This window comes from Pogonomyrmex barbatus, unplaced genomic scaffold, assembly GCF_055798465.1.
Source record: "Pogonomyrmex barbatus isolate J1 unplaced genomic scaffold, ASM5579846v1 scaffold16, whole genome shotgun sequence".
Taxonomy (NCBI): domain Eukaryota; kingdom Metazoa; phylum Arthropoda; class Insecta; order Hymenoptera; family Formicidae; genus Pogonomyrmex; species Pogonomyrmex barbatus.
In genome coordinates this window covers 6207783-6227022 of record NW_028297112.1, presented here as the reverse complement: position 1 = coordinate 6227022, position 19240 = coordinate 6207783, and the positions used below count along the sequence as shown (strand labels likewise).

The following is a 19240-nucleotide window of genomic DNA, read 5'->3' as shown; positions in this document are numbered from 1 at the left end:
CATAAAATTTGAGATTATCTTGCTTACAATAAAACGGGCTCGCGTTCCCGCGCGGATAGCGGTCAGTCGGTTTAGGCGGGGAAGCGAGGACAGAATAGTGGTATTAAATTATAGTTAGCTCGTAGGTGAAATTATTATATAATACAATTTATAACAATTTATTAGAATCAACGAGGAAATAACAATAAGTAGTGCCGGGTGGAAATGCACAAATAGCCGAAAGAACGTGAATTGGCCGTGAGTGGGCGAGACGGCAATCGGCGTATATTTATAAATTTTTATGTGATATCGCTCCGGCGGTCGGCGCGATACTACTGTCACTGCGTAGTACGGTGATGCGGGGCGCACGAGGCATGTGGCGGTATCGCACGACCTTTGTATTCGCGGACCTTTAAACGCGGCGCTTTAAATTCCGTACGCGCGTCGGTGACCGCATGCGTACTTCGTTCGCGTCTTCGTTCGCGAGGGTGGAAGTTTTCGCGGCGAGGTTTTCTGACCACTCAGATCGGGTGTACAAGAGTACCCGTTCCCTGCCGAGTATACTCGGCCAGAGTATACTCGGGGAGAGCCCCAGCTCTGGCGGAAGGTGTGATTCTGCTGAATGTGTTCGGCCGACCGGATGTACCCCGGTGCTTGGTTGGATGTATCGAGGGGCACCCCGACACTCGGCAGCGGAATTCGGGGGCGGCGGAGTCAAATCGAGTGGATTCGATGCGCTGGGGGGAATTGCCCCAGCAACTCTCGGCTTGCCGTGAAAGATTTCGGAGATGGTTTCGGCCAGACCAAGTGAACTTGGCGCATTGGGGAGATCCTTAATATATTTCAAGCTTTCTACCGGGTTCGGATACTTGCTTTCCGTGAGACGTGTTCTCAGAAGGCGAGCGCGGAATAGGATGATCTTCTGTGGAAAGCGATGCCTTTTTATACCCGAGATCGACCTCGGTATTTTTTGGTCGGATCGATCAGATTAGTCGACCTCGGGGGTAGTATCCCTCTTCACAGGAGCGGAGAAAAAGGATTGTTTTAATTGGTTTTTTTAAGAAAGATAAGGATTCGAAGCGGGGGATCTAGGAGTAGGAAAAGGAGTTCAATGGTGAGATAACAGCGCGGTGCGGGGACGGTTATGGCGCTTTTAGACGTGGCGCGGTGTCGGCGTGACGCATTAGCGCTCGCTGGTACGGTGCGTGGTGCGGTACGGGGCGCGCTAGCGCTTGCTGGCGTGGCGTGTGGTGCGGTACGAGGAGAATGCCACGAAAACAATCGTGTTTTCGCGGTATTCCCTCGCTATACTCCGACGCTTCGGAGTTCGCAAAGTATTAATACTATTAAAAAATAGGTGTAAACGCCTTTTGCGGCCACTGCCGCACTCCGCCTGATGGTCGGCGGTCCCGGACAGATGGTTGGTCGGGGGAAAATCCGAGAAGGAACGGAGCGGAGGGATGCGCTCCGTTACAACAAAAACCATATAAGACATTCAAAGGCAAATATAAAAGCTAAGATAAAGCATTCAATATTTTCAAGAATTTTCAAAATATTTTAATTTTTATATTGTTATACAAAGGTTAAGAGTTAAAATATCCTAAAAGTTTTCAACATTGAATTTGAACTAAATTCGATGACATGTCCCGCTGTCAGGAAATCTATCCTTTTTTAAATCATGCCGACGAGAGTTAAAAATTAAAAAAAAAAGATATATTGTAACAAATAATTTTTGCTTTTTTTCCCATGCGTTCTTTTGCATGGGCAAGTCATGTTTTCATTGGCTGCAATTTCTTCATTTGTTACATTTGAATGTAACTTGGATTACGCTTGAAAAGAGTAACATTTTTTTCATTAAGTCTTTATTATTTCTTAATAAAATAGAACAAGTATCTGTATGGTGCACTTTTTATATTCAGTATATACTTTATCGGTGTATAATGATGGACAGAATAGTTGCAACAATTTTTTATTGGAATTTGTAAAACTCATATTTTGATGGAATTTGAATATATTATAGACCCCTCGCTTTATATTCGCATTTCATATGATTTTTATATGCTTTTTATGTGACTTCATATATAATTCATATATAATTTTCATATATAATTTTTACAATAAAGGTAATCTGAAATTGTAATTGGTACAGTAAGTTGTAAGTGGTACAGTTTTATAAAAACAAATATATTTCATTTTTAAGACATCTTATATCTCGATTTTCAGCTTTGTCTGAGTTAAATAGTTTTCATAAAATTTTCTTATAAAATTTCTTATAAAATATTTACAAGTTATTTTTAATCACTAAAGACATATAGCAAATATAATAAGTACAATATTGAGGCGAAGAGTCTATTATTGATTAAATATTCATTGATTGAAATTTTAATATCATATTTGAATCTAACTTCTTATTTCTTTTTTATATTAAACATCTTCAAATATTACTCATTAACTTTATATTCAAATTCCATCAAAATATGAGTTTTACGAATTTCAATAAAAAATTGTTGCAACTATTCTGTCCATCATTATACACCAATAAAGCATATACTGAATTATCAATATAAAAAGTGCACCATACAGATACTTGTTCTATTTTATTAAGAAATAATAAAGACTTAATGGTATGATTTAAAAAAGGATAGATTTCCTGACAGCGAGACATGTCATCGAATTTAGTTCAAATATACAAATAACACATTAAGCGATGTTTAATTACGTGCAAAGATATCTCATTTTGTTTATATTTCATAATTTTAAACTTGTTTTTGAACAGGATGACAGTCATTTTATATTGTTTTTTCTCTTTCGTCCTTTGAACAAAGAAGTTGATCTCTTTATTAATACTATTTAGATTACTTTTAAGATTACATTATATACAAATATGATTTTTAACATATATACAAATATAACATTTAAGGCGAAATGTTTTAAATATTACATAAAATATGTTTATATATATAGTATAATATACACAATGTGTGTATTATAATTTAACTTTTTTTTTTGTTTATAAAGGAGGAATCTTCGAAAAATCTCCAACGGACGACAGTTGGGAAGTGTGGGATTCGAGTGGATGGCACATCGAACGAAAAGCCACTCAGCCTCGCCTATCCACTAAACCTCCTCTATAGCCTGAACGATCATATAAGGAGGGGCTTCATCACGAGCCCCTCCCCTGATCATAATTTAACCTAATCCTAAAGAATTCCTTGCATCTGAAAATGAATTCAGAATTAGTGATATAAAAATTAATTCTTTTTGAACATTCTGTGCTGTCTGGGTATATATACAAGCGTGAGCGAGATATACTCGTACAAACAGAATATGTTAATAATATTTTGTAGATATCTTGGGTATATACTGTAGGATATTTTCAGTATTTATTACTGAATCGCTGTAGAGCGATTACAGATAATTACTGAGTATATACTTTGTATATCGTAGTACGTATGTCGAATTTTTTGAGAATATTAGCAATATACTATCATGATATTCTCCGAAGATTCTCAGATGCTACTTGTTCCGTTAGGGTCAATATATATACAGAATATTCCTATGATATCATGTTAAGTATATTCGGTATTCTTCTTCTGAAGATGAGCTTAAGAATATACGAGAAATGATATATCATCAAGATGTCATATGAATGTTCTCTGGTATATTAAGCAATAGTATGTATGACCACAGTACTTTCAGTACGAGTGTAGAATAATCGAATGATATCATGTGCCATTAGGACAGGTTACATATCTGCTGCCACAATGAGCTAGCAAGCAATGGTCGGTTTTTATCACATTTTTGTTATTATTCTCTGATGAAAAGGTGTGCCGCAAAAAACTAAGCTAATTGGAAAACTGTAGCTTAAAATCTGCTGCAAAGTCATGATTGGATCTGCTGGCATAATACTGGCATACTGCTGGCATTTTGTTTGAGTACAAGCCCAGTACATGATATCATACGAATATTCTGTATTTATACTGAACGTACTGTGATTATACCGAATATATTAAGATTATTCCGATTATACTAAGATTATAAGATTATTATAAGATTATAAAATCTGTGTAGAATATCATTTGTTGTATATTTTCAGGATATACTCACTATAGCAAATAAACTTTGCTATATATATTGAATTACTAAGGTAATACTGAATTTACTCAAAATATCTCAAATATACAGATATAATGCAAATATACTGAAGACATCTTGGAATATACTGGTGGAGATATCTCAAGTAGCAAGATGATGTCATTATGATGATGATTTAAGCTCATTTTTCATCATTCGACGTCAGTATACTAAAAAACGACGTAAAATAAACGTAACATTTGTCACGAAGTATTATCGTCATAAATACATCATCATTTTTAAGTAATTTTAATTAATAATGAAAATAATGAAATAACATTAATTACTATCTTTTTTAATTAACTATGATATATAAATAAGAAAAATATTTTCCAATAACAATTATTAACAAATTCATAAATAAGTAAACAAAATATATACAACAATTTATAAACAATTTTCAAGAAAAATGATTCTTATTAAACATAATATAGGTTCACAGCTCTATATACGTAATTAAATTATCTACATACGCATTACATACATACGAATTACATACGCAGAGATTTTAAAATTGAGACTATACAACAATAAGTAACATTCATTAACCAGATCTATCATATTTTATGTCAAAATTCTACATTTACTTATATTATTATTTCAATAGCATGTTTCATTTCAGCATAGAAATTAAGCAACATCGAACAGGATCCCAAGTAGCATGGGTGGCCGTTTCAAAAACATGCGATGATACAAGATAAAAGAAGTTTCATCACTTTCTCTCATTTTTTTTTATTTTTTTATTTTTTTCCACTTATTTTCCGTAAGGAGTGTCACGTATATTATAGATTTTCAGTACTAACAGTCAATATCGGAACGTAACTGTAATTTTTGTCGACATTTTGCTACCTGGGATATATTGAGGATATACTTATTCAGACAAGCTAATTACAGAATATAGATATATTCAGTATATCTCCATAAATTACCAGTGAAAATCTAAGGGGTAAAGTAACGCGGACATAATAAATTATTAGTATATACTCGATATATCATATACGAATCATATCTCGAATATTATGCGAATATTATTATATTCGCGGATATACTTTTGCGATATCTTATAAACATCTTATAAACATCGTCATGATCTATATGGCTGTCTGGGTGCTTAGCTATCAAAAATTACCAGATCATTAGATCTAGTTGTTTCTGATAGCTGAGCAGTGACCATTATTTCAAGAATTATTTTACACTTTTACATGATTTATTGGGCAGATATCTTACTTTCTGGTATTTTTTACAAGTTTTAAGAATATGAAAATATCATGTTTTTAAGGGAAAAGTACAAGATAAAAATATAAGAAGTAAGACACTTTTTACATGTCATTTCTCGTCTCTGACGTTACACAACCCATGTCGTGTAGCGAGAGAACCGAGCCTTAATTACTATCTTTCTTAATTAATATATAAATAAGAAAAATATTTCCCATATTTAATACAATTATTGACAAATTCATAAACAAATAAATAAAATATATTCAACAATTTATATACAATTTTCATAATAAAAATGATTCTCATTAAACACAATATAGGTTTACGCATATATATATGTAATTAAATTATCCACAAGAATTACATATGCAATTGAGATTTTAAAATTAAGACTATTTATATGACAATATAGTAACATTTATTAATCAGATTTATCATATTTTATGTTAAAATTCCGTGTTCACTTATCATCATTTCAGTTGCAGGTTTCATCCCATTATAGAAGTTAAGCAGCATCGAGTAAGATCTCAAGTAGGATGGATGATCATTTTAAAAACATGCAATGATATAAGATAAAAAATGTTTCATTACTTTTTTTATTTTTTTTTTTTATTATTTTCACTTATTTTCCGTAAGATGTGTCACGAATATTATAGATTTTCACGATCTACGAGGGTAGTCTGAAAAATTTTGAGCCTAACATAGAAACAAGTATTTTTTCGGTCAAATATAGTTTTATTTTTCAACATAATTTCCTTTTAAGTTGATACGCTTTTCCCATCGATACTCTAACCTCTTTAACCCCTCCAAATAATAATTGACGTCTTGCTCCGCAAAATAGTTTACGTATGCGATGACCTCCTCGTTCGATGAAAATCTCTGTCCTCCAAGCGAAACTTTAAGCTTAGGAAACAGGAAAAAGTCGCTGGGGGCCAGATCTGGTGAATATTCGAAGTGCAGTTCGTGAATTTTGGCCATGGTGACCGCCGAAGTGAGAGTCCCCGTAAACAGCGTCCAACTCGATTTTAATTTGCGCAGACGTATTGCCTTTCAAATGTAAGAATTTAATCACGGCACGATATTCAATTTTTTCCATTTTTACAAAAACGTTGACATCGACTGACACAAACGACTGTCAAACAACAATTGAGCGTCCAAAATGGCTGAAATTTTCACAAAAATCTTTCATATACTATTGTACTAGAATGGTTTTGACGAGTAACGTCATCTTCATGTTAAGACTCAAAACTTTTCAAACTACCCTCGTATATAGCTGTCTAGCCATATACCTTTATGCATGCCCTATATGATATACTATTATATACTATTTTTAAACCGTTTTCATCCTATGGCCTGCGAGATATTCTCCAGTACATACTAGGGATTAGATTAGTGAGCGGTAATAATATTCTAAGTATATTCCACAGTATATCGCAGTACGTATTTCGGATGTTCGGAGAATATCTCGAATATACTTGTGTGATATCCTGTAGAACATTCTCAAAATAGATGAGTACTATTAGAGATAGTAATAGTTCAATATTACAATGATGTAATATACAATGATATTTATCTGTCATTGTGATACGAGTTTGGGTTATATCTTTTAGTAGTGGAGCCTCCTTGTAGGAAAAAAGAGCGGACATACTGTCTCCACGAATACACTTTTCAACGTGAAGCAAGGTTTCATATGGATTTACAATTTCTTTATACATACCCTAGCAGTATACGTACATTCTAAGTATGTTCTGAGAAGATCGCAGTGCGTATATTGCGATCATCTCAGAATTTTTCATACGTACTGCGATTGACTAAGTACGTTCTAAGTACATTTCTATGTCCGAGGTAACACCTTCCATGGAATTTCGCCGCGAATATTTGCAACGAATGATGACAGTATTAGAAAAAGATGAAAACGGGAAATTTTCAGTAAATTATGGTTGTGTTCTGATATTGATTGCTAGTACTAGAAAATCTATAATATACGTGACACTTTTTATGGAAAATAAGTGAAAAAAATGAAAAAAGATAAGAGAAAATGATGAAACATCTTTTATCTTGGTATCATCGCATGTTTCTAACGACTACCCATCCAACTTGGGAGCCTGGCTCGATGTTGCTTCACTTTTATACTTGGATGAAACCTGCTACTGAAATGATAATATAAGTGAATACAGAATTTTGGCATAAAATATGATAGATCTGGTTAATGAATGTTACTATATTGTTGTATAAACAATTTCAATTTTAAAATCTCGATTGCATATGTAATTCTTGTGGATAATTTAATTACATATTACATAGATGCATAAACCTATATTGTGTTCTAAGAATCATTAATAAGAATCATTTTTATTATGAAAATTGTATATAAATTGTTGAATATATTTTGTTTATTTGTTTATGAATTTGTCAATAATTGTATTAAATATGGGAAATATTTTTTATTTATATATTATCTATTTATATAGTTAATTAAGAAAGATAGTAATTAATAATATTATTTCATCATTTATTCATTAAAAATTACGATTAAATGACGATATATTTATGATGATAATATTTCGCGACAAATATTACGTCTATAGAATATACGCGCGCAATAGAAAGGCATACGTATCATTACCTCTGAGTATAATCTGAGAATATATGCATGCGATGAAAAAGCGTATGTACTGCTGTGTAAATCTTGAGAATATACGCGCGCGAAAGAAAACCGAATGATACTGTCAGTGATGTTCTAGCGTGGATCTCAGTACAGATAATCACAAACAGTACGAAAATGAGATGATTCGCAGTGGGATGCGTGCTATTAGGGATATTAGCAAATTATACCTTCAGTACTCATATAAGTTATTATATTTTTAATACTTTTTTGTTAATAACTTTTTAATAAAGAGCGAGCGACGGCTAAAATCTTTTGAATGTTATTCAGGATGATGACCTTCCTGATTCCTCATCGGTATATTTATCCTTATATATTTCGAAGTTTTATTAATAACTTTAATAAATAACGAGCGACGACTAAAATTTCTTAAGAATTATTCAGGATTTTGACCTTGATAACATATGTCAAGGTCAAAATCATAACACTTGTCTTCATTATTGTAAAGTTTTATTTAACATTTTTACTATTTCACTATAAAAAATAGTTTTCCCATGCTAGTTGTCAAAAATCCTTTCAGGGGCTTTCATTTTGATTCAAAGGTAACTTTCCACAAACTTTCATCGAAATCGGAGGTATGTCGTTTTCGGAACTCCATCCTATATTTGTTTTATATATTCAACTCTGACAATTTTACACAACCTAAATAAATATGACATTCTCCGTTTCTGACAATTCTCAACAATTTTCCAAATAACAGAAACACTCGTGAAATCGAGCACAAACAAATCATATTTTACTCTTCGACGATGATGAATATATTTAACTACCACAAGATTTATTTACAACTCGTTTCACCCAAGTAGGAAACTCTTCCTTATATAAGATACGCTGAGCGAAAAGCTATTGCTCATTGAATCATAGACCATCCAGCTACAAGTAAGTATCGATCGTACTGTAAAATTTATAAACATTTTTAATATCCCAAGATAGCGTAAAGGGAATATTGTCTTCAACAAAATAAAATATAATAAGAAAAAAAATAATAATAATTCAAATCATTGTTTTCAAAACCTTATCATGTGTCTAAATAAAATATTTTATATTAATATGTTTAATTTTACAAATTTTTTTTTCTTTTAAATATTATAGCATTTTTCCACAATTTTATATTTTTGTATTATTTTAATTACTTTAATATCTTATTTTATTTTACCCCAAATAATCCAATAATTTTTTTTCGACATAAAATAATTAATCACTAAGATATTTTTTTACTACACTTCCAGAATACATTCGACATGCGTGGAAACTTGCTGTGTCTTCTATTGTTATTTATCGTTCTGAAGAAAGCCTCCGTAAAATCTTGTAAATACTGGTGCAGAATGAACGATCATCGCTATTACTGTTGTCCGAGCGGAAAAAGCGACTCCTCGTCGCGATACGACTGGCATTCGTTCTTTTTTCCTTGGTTGTGGCTTGGCATTACCATCGAGCCACGTGTCGAACGACCTTGGTACGAACTCATGATAAAATGGAAACCGAAAAAGCATTGTCCACCCTTGAGGGCTTATTGTCCTAGAATTTACGAATGGTACAAACCACCTGACCCTTGCAACGATGATCACGAATGCGAGGAATGGCAAAAGTGTTGTTATGATGTATGCCTGGAACATAAGACGTGTAAGAATACGGAATAAATGTCCCTTTGTAATTTCTAGATGAAGCTTTGAGATAATACTCTTTTACCGTATTCAAACAATTTTACTTTTATTTCAATATTATTTTTATTATTTATATTAACGCACTGATGACGACATGTTCTTATACCTTCGTCAAACTCTCGTATAATCAAGAGTGATATAAAATATTGTCCAAACTGACCTGTTGTTATATATTTATTTATTGTACATTTGCTGACATCTAAATAAAATGTTACAGCAACATAATTATTTATTTTTTTACAAAAAGTAAAAAAGGGTATCAAGTATGATAAGATCCTATTTAAACATAAGTGTTATATCACAATCTTATTAAATTCAAATAGTATATCTAAAACTCAACCATAATATATATTTCATTTATATAAAAGATTTGATATAAAAAATGTTATAGTTATAGTTTTATTTCTTAATAGCATTCGTCTATTCTGAGAATGTTTCACGGAATATCATACAAGTATATTCGAAATATTCTCCGAACAATCGAAATACGTACTACGATATACTATGGAATATACTTAGATTGTTATTCTAACAGCACGCGACATACTGCGAATCATTTTCGTACTGCTTATATTTGTGATTATCTGTAACGTACTGAGATCCACGCTAGAACATCACTGACAGTATTATTCGGTTTTCTTTCCCGCGCATATATTCTCAGGCTCTTCACGCAGCGCTACATACGCTTTTTCATCACACGCGTATTCTCAGGTTATACTTAGAAGTACGGAAATGATACGTACGCCTTTCTATCGCCCTAATAGCACTCTACTCTGTTCTATGGGATATTATACAAGTATATTTGAGATATTCTCCGAATATTTAAAATACGTACTGCGATATACTATGAAATGTTCTTAGATCGTTACTACCGCTCACTAACCTAATTCCTAGTATGTACTGGAAAATATTCCGCATAGGATAAAAATGATTTAAAAACAATATATCATATAAGATATACATAAGGGTTATCATCCATATATCGTGAAAATCTATAATATATGAAAAAAAATGAGAGAAAGTAATAACACATTTTTTATCTTGTATCATTGCATGTTTTTAAAACGGTCACCCATCCTATTTGCACATCCTAATAGCACATGATATTCGAATATTCTACACTCGTACTAAAAGTATTGTGATCATACATATTGTTGCCTAATATACCAGAGAACATTCATATGACATCTTGATGATATATCATTTCTCGTATATTCTTAAGCTCATCTTCAGAATATACCGAATATATCCTATCAGTACATGATCTCATACAAATATTCTATATACTGAATGTATTCTTTATACTGAATGTACTGTGATCATACCGTGATCATACCGTGAAGATACTAAGATTATTCGTATAAAATCTGTGTAGAATATCATTTGTCGTATCCCAAGTAGCAAGATGACATCATTATGATGATGATTTAAGATTATTTTTCGTCATTCGACGTCAGTGTACTAAATAATAATGCAAAATAAATGTAACATTTGTCACGAAATATTATCGTTATAAATATATCGTCATTTAATCGTCATTTTTAAAGAATAAAAATAATGAAATAACATTGTTAATTATTATCTCTTTTAATTAACTGTAATGTATAAATAAGAACAATATTTCCCATATTTAATATAATTATTGACAAATTCATAAACAAATAAACAAAATATATTCAATTTATAAACAATTTTCATAATAAAAATTATTCTTATTAAACATATAGGTTCAAGCATCTATATATGAAATTAAATTATTCACAAGAATTACATATGTAATCGAGATTTTAAAATTAAGACTATTTATATCACAATATCCCTAATAGCACTCTATTCTGAGAACGTTTCACGCGATATCATACAAGTATATTCGAGATATTCTCTGAACATTTGAAATACGTACTGCGATATACTGTGGAATGTACTTAGATCATTACTATCGCTCACTAACCTAATCCCTAGTATGTACTGGAGAATATCCCGCAGTATGGCCATAGGATGAAAATGATTTAAAAAACAGTATATTATGTAGAGCATAAGGGTATCTCAGACAGCCATAGATCGTGAAAATCTATAATATACATGATATAATATACATCTCATATCTATAATATACATCTCTTATGGAAAATAAGTGAAAAAAATGAAAAAAAAATTAGAGAAAGTAATGAAACATTTTTTATTTTGTACCAGTGCATGTTTTTAAAACAATCACCCATCCCCTACTTGGGACCCTGCTCGATCCTGCTTAACTTTTATAATGGGATGAAACCTGCAACTGAAATGATGATATAAGTAAGCACGGAATTTTGACACAAAATATGATAGATCCGGTTAATGAATGTTACTATATTGTCATATAAATAGTCTTAATTTTAAAATCTCAGTTACGCATGTAATTCTTGTTATATAATTTAATTACATATATAGATCCGTGAACCTATATTATATTTAATGAGAATTATTTTTATTATGAAATTGTTTATAAATTGTAGAATATATTTTGTTTATTTGTTTATAAATTTATATATAATTGTATTATATGGGAAATATTTTTCTTATTTATATATTATAGTTAATTAAAAAAGATAGTAATTAATAATGTTACTACTTTATTATTTCTTTATTACTTATTACTTCATTAGTTATTCATTAAAAATAACTTAAAAATGACGATTAAATAACAATATATTTATGATAATATTTCGTGACAAATGTTACGTTTATTTTACATCGTTTTTTAGTATACAAAAAATGACCTTAAATCATCGTCATAATGACATCATCTTGCTACTTGGGATACATAGATTTTATACGAATAATCTTAATATATTCGATATGATCACAGTATTCAATATAAATACAGAATATCCGTATGATATCATGTGTTACTAGGATATATTCGGTATATTCTGAAGATGAGCTTAAGAAGAGACGAGAAATGATATACCATCAAGATGTCATATGAATGTTCTCTGATATATTAGGCAATAGTATGTATGACCACAGTACTTTCAGTACGAGTGTAGAATATTCGAATGATATCATGTGCTATTAGGGATAGTAACATTCATTAATCGGATCTATCATATTTTATGTCAAAATTCCGTGTTCACTTATATCATCATTTCACTTCAGGTTTCATCCCATTATAGAAGTTAAGCAGCACCGAGCAGGATCCCAAGTAGGATGGATGACTGTTTTAAAAACATACAATGACAAGATAAAAAATATTTAATTACTTTCTCTCATTTTTTTTTCATTCTTTTTCGTTATTTTCCGTAAGAAGTATATTACAGATTTTCACGATCTATTTGGCTGTCTGGAATTTGACACCCTTGTGCGTGCCCTACATAATATACTGTTTTTAAATCATTTTCATCCTATGCCATACTTCAGGATATTCTCCAGACATAAAAGGGATTAGGTTAGTGAGCGGTAGTAACTTTTTATAAAAAAGTAAAAAAAGTCGCCAAGTGTACGTGCATTGTGTTTGTGAAAACTCAAGCACATAACTTTGCATCAAAGATCCAAATATTATCTTACAAAATTACGTTATCTTACTGATGTTCAAATAATATATAATACTCACCTGTAATAATATGTATTATTTGTATAAAAGATTTGATATTAAAAAGTGGCGCCAAGTTATAGTTATATTATATAAAAGTGTTACTTTTTAATGGAAAAAAAGTTTTTCAATTACTGATCCAAATTATATCTTCTTAAAAAAATAAAAATAAAATTCCAGATTCATATTTTTCCACCCGAGAACTTTTTATTTTATTTAAATTTATATGTACAAAATCATCTATATTTTCATATTATGCTGCTTATTATATATTTTTATTTAAACTTTTATGTTTATTTAAACTTTTTTGTAAAAATAATATATAAATATCCATTCGCTCGCTCTCGTATCGCTCTTTCACCATCTCACTCGCTCTTTCGCTATCTCGCACGCTCTCGTATCGCTCTTTCACCATCTCACTCGCTCTTTCGCTGTCTCGCTCGCTCTCGTACGCGTACATCACTCCGAAAGATTGACTGCTAGCGCCTTATAGTAGCGAAAATTGCAATCGTAACCCATACGAACGGCGACGATGATAATAATAATGACGACATTTCTTAAAAGTAAATTTCTATAGAATCGGACTTTGAATTGTAATATCTCCGCTCACAGGACGCGTAGAAAAAAATTAAAAACACTTTTATTATATAATTTAAACCCAAGCTATCGATTGCGTTTATTCAGAACTTGATCGATTCAGCTTATTGAGATCCGATAATCTTGATACTCAGCAACTCGCAGGCTCGCGTAAAGAGACGTGGCCGGTTTCGCGCTCATGAAGCGCTGACGCTTACACTTGACGATGAGCCACGACCGTATCTCTCGATCTAAGTATATTCCAGTATATCGCAGTACGTATTTCGAATGTTTGAAGAATTTCTCGAATATACTTATATGATATCCCGTGGAACGTTCTCAGAATAGACGAGTATTATTAGAGTAAAGAGGTAATAGTACAAAATGAAAAAAATTTAATTTAAATAAAAAAATTTTTATGTAAAAAAACTCTTAGATCTTAATTGAAATAAAAACAAAGTAAATTTTTATTTAAAAAAGCATGCTCAATTCAAAATTCTGGATAAAAAATGCAGTTTTTCAATCTAATATAATTCAAATTCAATCCAATTTAATCCAATTAAATACAAAAAAAGTTTTCCGTATGTGTGTGTGAAAATATTATTATACATATAAACGGATACAAAGGCACTGGGCATTGAAATAGATTAATTTCAACATGACGAATGTGTACTTCTGAAAATTTCAATTTCCATTTTAATCTATTTTATCGTTTATTTTACTGTGCATGCGTCAAACGCGTTATCTATCGGGAAGACTCATGGGGTATGGCTACGTAGTTCCGTACACATGGAGGCGCTAATAGACGTGTTCTTGAAACGTGAATTTATTCGCTCTCTCGTCTTTTTTCTATATAGAAATTAGCAGTAGCAACAGTGGCAGGTGAAATCATCGCGAGAGAAGATGGTGGTGACGGTAGCTTCCGTACGTCAACAACTCAGTAATCTGGCGCATTCCGGCGGTTCCCACAAAGATCAGGCCGAAAAGTATGTGTTTCGAGTATAATTGAGTTTCGATCCAATTGTGTATATGCGAATCGTTCTCTGTTTAGATACCGTTCGACTCTGGACATGATATTGTTATCTTCCGGCGAGGAACTAGTCGATGCCCTGAAGACGTTCATCGAAGCAAGTACGTTATTTTTTATCCGTTGACACGGATATCTTTCGAATTCGTAGATGTAACGAGCGTCCAAAAGGGACTTCCCGTTCTTCGGAAAAACTTGCGCGCGATTCGTGCAATTTAATATGCTGCGAATAGGTTACAAGAGAATTGCAATTCTCTAAATGCGTCAGAAATAGAACACTAAATATATTGCAAAATATATTTATAATCGAGACGCAACATTGTTCGTCTCTATATATCTTTGAGATAAACATAACATAAGTGATGTTAAAATGGTTACATGATAACGATGTAGTCAACAATGCGAGATCAATTTTAATTAAATCTTTTTTTTCTAGGTTACATTTTGAAACGTCTTTTTCGAAGAAAATTTTACTTCAAATATACAATACACGTAACATATATTGAGTAAAATTTTCATCGATAGAAAATTTTCATCTTCGAATCATAACCCTAATTTTAATACTAGAAAGTAGAAAGAGAAAAAAAAAACAAAATCGAAATTAAAAGATTTTTACAATGAGATATGAATGTAAAAGTCTTTTGATATAGTAAAAACAGACAATAAAGTTATTGATTATAATCTAGTCTTTATATAATAAATAATTTTATTAATACACGTATTGCATTTAAAAAAATAATATTTCTAGATAAATTTTTATTATAGTTGTGAATGAAAATGTGAGTCTGGTAATCTCGAGACAAGTATTGACTGATGTGAGCAGCCGTTTACTGTTTTTACCCGATGAAATATCAAAGGCTGTTTCACATTATACTCTAGACAAGGTAAACTTTTTATTCGGTCGCTAAGCAAAAATAAATATAATTCAGCTAGCATATTTTAATTAAAATAATATAGATATTTATATATACATATAATAATATAGATATTTATATATACATATAATAATATAGATATTTATATATACATATAATAATATAGATATTTATATATACAATATTCGTTCAGGTTCAACCACGTGTAATCTCCTTTGAAGAACAGGTCGCTAGTATAAGACAACATTTAGCTGATATTTATGAACGTAATCATAACTGGCGAGAAGCTGCAAATGTTTTAGTTGGCATACCACTAGAAACAGGACAAAAGTAACATTATATCTATATATACACACACGATGCACACATGTACACACGCGCGCGCGCGCACATACATACACACCATTAAATCTTACCTTTGTTTATATACATTATATTAATGCAATTCATTATTTTAGGCAGTACACTATTGACTACAAGCTTGAAACTTATCTTAAAATTGCTAGATTATACTTGGAAGACGATGATCCAGTACAGGCTGAGGCATTTATCAATCGAGCATCACTTTTACAGGTAATATCTCTCTCTCTCTCTCTCTCTATATATATATATATATATATATATATATATATATATATCTTTCTTCCCCTTCTCCTCTTACATAAATTGACTTATGTTTCAGTTATTTAATTTTATTTTTTTTCATTATTTCACAGGCCGAATCTAAAAACGAACAATTACAAATCTATTACAAAGTATGTTATGCAAGAGTATTAGATTATAGAAGAAAGTTTATAGAGGCAGCTCAAAGGTACAATGAGTTATCATATAGATCCATTATTCACGAAGACGAACGCATGACTGCTCTTAGAAACGCATTAATTTGCACAGTATTGGCTTCTGCAGGCAAGTGATTGATCTCAAGATTGCACACATTCCTTTTGAACTATTGTTTACATTATCTTCTCATTATTACGTTAGGACAACAAAGAAGTCGAATGTTGGCCACGTTATTCAAAGACGAACGCTGCCAGCAACTCCCTGCTTATTCCATTCTTGAGAAGATGTATTTGGACCGTATTATTCGGCGTTCCGAATTGCAGGAGTTTGAAGCATTATTGCAACCTCATCAGAAAGCATGCACTATCGATGGCTTAGGCTCCACTATACTCGACCGTGCCGTAATCGAGCATAATTTATTATCCGCTAGTAAATTATACAACAATATATCGTTTGAAGAATTAGGCGCATTGTTGGATATTCCACCTACTAAAGCGGAGAAGATTGCTAGCCAAATGATTACTGAGGGCAGAATGAATGGATATATAGATCAAATCGATTCCATAGTACATTTTGAAAGTAAGTTTCCTCAAATCCTTGAATATTAATATCACTCATTTGTTACAATACGATACAATTGGGCTTTCAAATTTCTTCATTCAAAAGAGAATTTTGTATCAATATTATAAAAATCAAAAGTTGTTTTTAAGAGCTCGAACAATGGGAAGAATAAGAAGTAAAGAATTAAATAAATGAAATTAGGAATATAAAATTAAATTTCGACATACGAGAAATAATGCTTTGATATATACTCAAAGAATACACCCAAGACATTTTTATTAATCGAAAGTAATTTTCCGTTCCTCATTCTTCATATTTATTAATTTCTTATTTCTTATTCCCACTTATGAGATTTTATCTCTAAAGATGCCTTTTCATCTGACGCTCGATGTTCATTTTTAGCATCAAACTAGATCACGTGATCAAAAATTATCATTCAGATTTCATATTTTGTATTAATTTTGTATTAATTTTGATCACATGATCTAGTTTGACGCTAAAGGGTGCTTTCCATTTAGTGACACAAGTATCGTTTTATCTTTCTTGGCTTTCAATGATTAACAAGGACAAAATGATACTTGTGTCGACTTGTCTCGCATACGAGGCATTTCTTCGGCGTCATTAGCATCGAGGAGGGGGAAATAATTGTGGTATGCTGTAGAGAGGGAGGAGGGAGGGGAGGGAGGAGGGAGGGGAGGGGGGGCGAATCGGCTGCGAATTGATCGTTAACAACGTAATTAAACTATCCCTTACCGCAAACGTCTCACTAAATGGAAAGTACCCAAAAATGAGCGTCGAGCGTCAGCATGAAAAGGCACCTTTAAAATTTATTTTTATAGTAGAGGAGAATTCGATATTTGAATGAAAATCATATGATTTTATATGAATTTATGAAATTATATGATTTGATTTTTATTCTTCTATAATCAGATATATTATAAATAATATTATAAAAATATATATAAATATATAAAAATATAAAATTTTAATAATCCAAATATTCTAACTCAACCCAAATATTCTAACATTTTTTGGAAAACTACTAAACGAATTTTATCGTTGTTGTGAGGAATGAATGTTATTGCTCTTTCACATATAATTAAGAAATGACATATCGTTTCATCTTACAGCACGTGAAACTTTACCAACCTGGGATAAGCAAATACAATCGTTATGTTACCAGGTAAATCAAATAATCGAGAAGATAGCTCAAACAGAACCGGAATGGATAGCAAAAGCAATGGAAGATCAGATGGTGCATTAATAGATTTTATTTAACATGGAAAAATGTCACTAAGAAATACGGGAATCGTTTGAGAAATGTACACGATAACACAATCAGCCAAAATAATAAATATTTATATTATAGCTCATTGTCGAGATACAAATGTCATTCAATGCACGTAATTCATTACTTTCTACATGAAATCAATCATTCAAGTTCTAGAAATGTATTCACATTGTTTCTAAAATTGACAGTAGCCAGTATTGTACATTTAAAATACACTGTACATTCGCGTGTATATTCTTAAATGTTCTGTAATTTCGTAATGCTTATTAAAAAGTTTAACTGAAAATTGATATCATTTTGCATATGCAAGTGAATTAAAAAATTTGCTTTAAAAAAAGAAAAAAAAAGAAGAAGAAAAGGTAAAAGGATTATTTGCAGTCAATTTAGATAAACATAGACGAGGAAAAAAAACAATGTAAGTTCTTCTTGTAAATAAATCACATTCGTACTTCATGTATATTTTTTATTGAATCCATAAATATTCTGTAAGGATCGTTCAGGTTGAAAGTCGTTTTTATTTCACAAATAATCATTTTCTATATAAAGCGATGGAATCATACATGTATGCAATACTCATATCTTAAAAATATGACCATAATCATTTACATGTATTGGGCACAACAATTCTGTAAATATGGAAAATGTTTGAGGCAAACATGATTTAGCCAAACTGACAGTGTTTTTCAACTAAAAACGAAATGTAGAATTATTTATTCTCTTAATAAGAGAATAATATAACTTCTAATATGTATATGTATGTATGTATGTATAATAATTCATATATGTATGCATAATTATTCATATAAATTAGAGAAAGCATCATATTTCTATATGTGACAATATCAACTGAAAAAGATGCGCATACATTTACTATCAATTACATTATTAATCCTATTTGA

General features: G+C 31.3%; 2 protein-coding genes across 3 annotated transcripts; both read left to right on the top strand.

Annotated features, from left to right (window-relative positions):
- Positions 1-9237: 9237 nt before the first annotated feature.
- On the top strand, positions 9238-9885 carry LOC105429392 (uncharacterized). Its single transcript, XM_089074129.1, has one exon. It carries the CDS (start codon positions 9238-9240, stop codon positions 9634-9636), a length of 399 nt encoding a protein of 132 aa, XP_088930255.1. The 3' UTR covers positions 9637-9885.
- A 368-nt stretch (positions 9886-10253) lies between these two features.
- Positions 10254-18794, top strand: CSN4 (COP9 signalosome subunit 4). 2 transcript variants are annotated; one of them, XM_089074124.1, is made up of 9 exons: positions 10254-10384; positions 14665-14793; positions 14859-14938; positions 15600-15718; positions 15903-16039; positions 16168-16282; positions 16426-16615; positions 16691-17068; positions 18181-18794. In XM_089074124.1, exons 2-9 carry the CDS (start codon positions 14711-14713, stop codon positions 18312-18314), a joined length of 1236 nt encoding a protein of 411 aa, XP_088930250.1. In that variant the 5' UTR covers positions 10254-10384; positions 14665-14710; the 3' UTR covers positions 18315-18794. The 2 variants fall into 2 exon arrangements, with proteins under 2 accessions (XP_088930250.1, XP_011640641.1); XM_011642339.3 differs by lacking the exon at positions 10254-10384 and having other exon boundaries at positions 14621-14793.
- Positions 18795-19240: the final 446 nt, after the last annotated feature.